Source organism: Ruditapes philippinarum, unplaced genomic scaffold (genome assembly GCF_026571515.1).
Source record: "Ruditapes philippinarum isolate M1 unplaced genomic scaffold, ASM2657151v2 ctg12786_1_1_1_1, whole genome shotgun sequence".
NCBI classification, from domain to species: domain Eukaryota; kingdom Metazoa; phylum Mollusca; class Bivalvia; order Venerida; family Veneridae; genus Ruditapes; species Ruditapes philippinarum.
In genome coordinates, this window is record NW_026858152.1 from 1 (window position 1) to 5238 (window position 5238).

The window sequence follows — 5238 nt, forward strand, 5'->3', positions numbered from 1 at the left end:
TACAACCAAACATACAGCGTTATGATGTAGCAACAGTTCTTCTACTGTACGGATATGACTTTCATATAATCAAACCAAAAATACATCCGGTGATATCTATTCTAAAGGGATTTAGTACTGATAAATCAAGGTATTTTACGACTTCTAAATTCACGAGAAAAACTTTGTTAGGGCTTCTTTTGCATGTTGTATGTTTAAATGCTGAATTAGAGCAAGAGATATGTAGATATTTAGAACACTACAAGAACATTGAACCACATGACAAGTATTATTTCGAGCAATTCCTTGTCATGAAAACTCCAAGCCGTCTTCAGGAAATATGTAGGTTTGTTATCAGAAGAGCAATATCCACAAATATTCTTCGAGGAATAAATCGCCTTCCAATCGCCAAAGGTTTAAAGCAATTTTTAGCTTTCAATTTTGTTATGGATAGGAATGATCCATTGAAATGTTTTGAATTAACTACTGCTATATTGGAAAATGATGAAGAGCAGGTAAAACAACTGATTGCTGATGGTATAGATTTAAACTTCTCACTGTCTCATCATACACCTCTCACAGAAGCAGCATTATTGGGGCATTCTATATTCTGTACCTTGCTTCTAGAAAATGGCGCGGAAGTAGATTTGTATGACAATACTGGTATGACAGCTTTACATATAGCATCGTCCAATGGACATCAGTGTATAGTAGAAATCCTGCTTCAGCATGGTGCTTGTATCAACAAAACTTGCCAATTTGAAGCAGAAAACTCTGTGACAAAGGCAGCAGCCAATGGGCATTTCAAAACAATGATTTATCTGGTAGAACATGGCGGGAATCCTAATGTACGAACAAGTGATGGAAGGTATGTAATTCACTTAGCGGCAGCCACTGGAAGTGCTGAAGCAATTAAGATTTTATTAGCACGTGGTATAACAGCTGAATCACGTGATTGTGATCTGAATACGCCATTGCATATAGCAGCGTCACGTGGTCTGCTGTATAAAAATGATAAAATTAACTTACAGGACAATTCAATTGATGCCAATTTTCATGAAAGTATCCGATTACTGCTGAGTGCTGGAGCAAACAGATTTGCTACAAATCATTCCAACAAAACTCCTGCTGAAGTCGCGGCCTTATATTCAGATAATAGCATAGCTGTGTTATTAAAATAAAAATAAGTGATCCATTAACAATAGCAGTCGTTTCAGCATGAAATGTACTACATTTTTATTATTATCATATACTCATGTTATGTACTTCATACCATGAAATACCAATTATTGGGCAATCATGCATACAGGACATTATGCCCAAAAATAGTCAAACTTGGAAACTTTAAAGTTCGCGCACAACAAGTCTCAGTTTTGGAATATGCTTTCTACAAACCATAAAATGTTTTTGTTTTCTTTAATCCTTACAACCAGCATAGAGAAACTATGGAATAAAAACAAAGAATTGCTACTTTTTACCTGTTAAAACAGGAAACATCATAATCATATGTAAACCGTCAATGTGTTTCAAAGATAACAAAGTTGATTTGTTGTAAATTTAACTATATATTTTTATTTAAACAAAACAAAGAAGGATTCGAATAAAAGTAAATTTTCACATTGATTGTTATCTAAACTAACGTATGCTTATATTTTGTCATTCACTTTAACTTTTACACATTAAAAATTAACATTTTCCCATCGTTTTATACAAAAATGATAAGGTTGAGAGATTCCTATTGGAAATACAAGGTAATAAAACTACGGACCGTATCCACTTGTACTAATTTAATGATTTGTACATTGTAAATATTGAATATACCGGTATCAAATCATTATAGTGAAAATTATCCTTCATAATTTTTACTGTAAGGTTGACATTTAAAATGAAATATGTTAGACAGCCCATGCAAAATAAACCAGTCTACTCAAAATAATATTTATCAATTTTGGGTTTTGTAAGAAAAAATGCATAAGGAACAGCTATGTATAGTCTGTCTGTGAAACAGGTATTATAAATGAATGATGTGATGTTATTTTTATTACCACTCACTCTTTTTGTAATGTTAATTTACCAAAGGCCAATTGATGGAAGTTATTCTAAGTGTTAATTCAAGTGAACCATGTGACAAAATTTTTTTATTGTTACATAGTATCAGTAACAGTACGATTTCACAGCAAAAACCTGAACAATAAATGCCTAAAGAAACAGTGTCACAATGAAGAATGTGTGTGGGGTAAAAAAATATAAGTTTGCAAGTACATGTAACAGATTATCATCCCTCGTAAAAATACTGTTAACCTCGGCTAACAGTATTTTCGTAAGTATGATATTTTTACTGTTACTCACTAACTTGTGTGTCATAATAGTTTAGTAGTATCTACCCAAGTAGGATTCAGAAACGACATTGATCTATGTTTTCTGTTATTCTTTGACAGATAAATCTGATACAAGAATTCTTTTTTTGGACTAAATACGTCGTAACAATTAATACATGTATATCTTAAAATATACTTATCATAAAAATGGTTCAGTTTCCGATGGTGAGAAAAGTACTGTAGTGTGTCAAAACACTTACTTATGTTGTCTTTTCTTCAGCTCTTTTGAGAGAAATCAGCCAAATTCATAGACATGTTGCACGATTTGGGTCTTTTAGTCGTGTGAACGATACCTAAAATGTCAGGAACTTTCGCCCAAAGATCCTGATTTAGATAAGTGCTGAATATACCATTATAATTAGAGAAAAGAATATCTAAATTCTAAAACTATGATCTTGTTTTATCCATATCCGGTATGACGTCATGACTGCGTTGATCTGAGTCATTATTATCTTCATTTTCAGATTTCTTTTTGGTGTTATCAATGTTAGAGTTTGAAATGGCACTACCTAGACCGAGATTTTTATCTTCACTGTCAATATTTCCCTGCACGGTATATAAGTTAAATGGTCTATTAATCGCGCTGTCACCTGGCACAGGGGTTTCTGTTTTATTGTCTACAGTATTTTTCTGTACCGAATATGTACCGTAAGGTTTCCGGGCTAGCGGGTCTATTTTCTGGATGAGACAAATATTAGCTGGAGGATTGGACCAATGTTGTTGCTCCCCTGTAAAACATAAGTATAATATTAATCATAGAGAAAAAGAGGCCGATGATGATGTTGATGATAATGAAGATGAAGAAGAGGCTGATGATGATAATATTGATGATAATGGCAATGATGACGACGACAGACATACCGATGAGGACGACTCAAGTAATGATGATGATAGTAAAGATGATGACGTTGAGAAAGAGGTCGATGATGAAGATGTTGATGAACATCAGAGATTATGGTATCAACAGTTATTGTATTATACATGTAGTTCTATATGTGAATCAAGATTTTGTTACACTGAGATTAATAAACAGTAGTTAAAAATCAACACAAATGCATTGGTATTTATATTCCAATATTCTATAGTACATGTAGGTATATTCCGGCCATTCTGTTTTACCAAGCAAGAATTTCTCCGGAATCAATTAAAAAATCCGCACCATATTCATGAGCTGTTTGCTTCTCAAATGTATATTTACTGCTTTTTCATCAGATTACCAATTTTATATAATAACATGTTTTATTATTATCAATAAATGACTATTCACCTGAACCAAATATAAGATAAAACACAACTGTAGCGGCTATCAACGATGCTGTCAAATAAAACACGCTATCCCAACTTTCAACCGTCTGAAATAAATGCAAAAAGTCTTAAAAACTAAAAATATGCTTAAATGAAATCCCAAGGTTTTATTTAGTGAATGAATAAACAATATTACACTTTCCCAAAATGAAAGTTTTGTTGTAACTTTAACAGTTATCCAAATTCCTCAGAGTAGACAAAAGAAGCTGGTGTTTTTGTAGATTTTTCCTCAAACTAATGATGTTTTAAACTTGTAACTTACTAAGGCTTTCTGATATAAAAAAAATGATGACAATTTACATTCATATATATTTTCTTTAATAAATACACATGAAATTTGTAACGAAACACAATGTCACATTTACAAAATTCGTAATGAGACTTATATTGTTAGCATTTTTACAGTTATATTTGATGTAATGAAATCAACCAATTTCCAACGCATTGCAGTCACGTTTGACTGTATTTATTACCAAAAATGTTTGTGTCAAATTATCTATAACATGTCGATTTAAAGATAGTATGATCACCTGTTGCATAGTAAGGTCTCCTGTTGCTAAGGGTACAATGATGGCTCCTAGAGATCCCACTGCTGACGTCACAGCAACAAGACTACTGGCATAACGTGTTGATAGATCATAGTGATTTACCGACCATCCTGTAAAAATATATAATGCGTATATTGCATGAAATCAAGATGTCGCCATTTCCCGCCAATAATTAATACTGCTTATATGATAGATCACTGTATCGATGATGGAACGAAACACATTGATCTAATGAGGTAACATTCCGTGCTGGATTTCATATTCACATAGATATGCATTATATGACTTTTTCATTTTTTTTTCTTTTGAAGAACAGTCTATATAGTTTAAGATAGTGTAACATGTCAGTAGGAAACGGACGCTCGTGTCACCTGAGGCAATTAGATAACTACAGCTATAGGTAATCGGCTATGGCAAGATATTGCTGATGAAAATGGATGCAAGTTGAGAAATCGAGTCTCTAGAGAATATTAACCCTCTTTGTTGTAACTGACTTCACAATTTAAAACATTTTGGTCGCATGTGATTTTCTACACAAACTCTAAGTTCTAAATGTAAGTTAAAACGATCTATATATATTGCGATAATATAAAATATGAATATGGTTAACGTAAGGGAGATAATAAAGGTGTCGCCTTTCATCTCTATACTCGAAATGTTTTCCACCCGGGTGAGCTAGAATGTTCGACCTGATTCAATTGTGTATCACTGTAAATACGTGTATTACTTTTACTTTTTTTCTCGGGTAAAGTCAATGTATAAAACTTGCGTGTTTTATTAACTATAAATACCGATGTTATCACATCGACCGTCCACACACGCAAATAAAAAATTATATTGAATGTTTTCATCTGATTTGTTAATAGATAAAATCCTGAAATATTTCGATCTGAACTTCAATTCTCTTTTCTCTCCCTTTTTTAGTGAATCATTCATACCTCATATATACATATACATATATAATAAAGAGTCAACCCGTTGGGGTATTATAAAACACTATGTGTGCAAGTCTGCAATTTAAAAGAGAT

General features: G+C 32.6%; 2 protein-coding genes across 2 annotated transcripts; one reads left to right on the forward strand and one right to left on the reverse strand.

The window, feature by feature from the left end:
• Positions 1–6: 6 nt before the first annotated feature.
• On the forward strand, positions 7–1596 carry LOC132752294 (ankyrin repeat domain-containing protein 50-like). Its single transcript, XM_060742603.1, has one exon. It carries the CDS (start codon positions 291–293, stop codon positions 1158–1160), a length of 870 nt encoding a protein of 289 aa, XP_060598586.1. The 5' UTR covers positions 7–290; the 3' UTR covers positions 1161–1596.
• LOC132752295 (uncharacterized) lies at positions 1538–4412 on the reverse strand. Its single transcript, XM_060742604.1, has 3 exons — positions 4193–4412; positions 3625–3709; positions 1538–3085 (listed from the first exon to the last, which is right to left on the reverse strand). Exons 1-3 carry the CDS (start codon positions 4199–4201, stop codon positions 2745–2747), a joined length of 435 nt encoding a protein of 144 aa, XP_060598587.1. The 5' UTR covers positions 4202–4412; the 3' UTR covers positions 1538–2744.
• Positions 4413–5238: the final 826 nt, after the last annotated feature.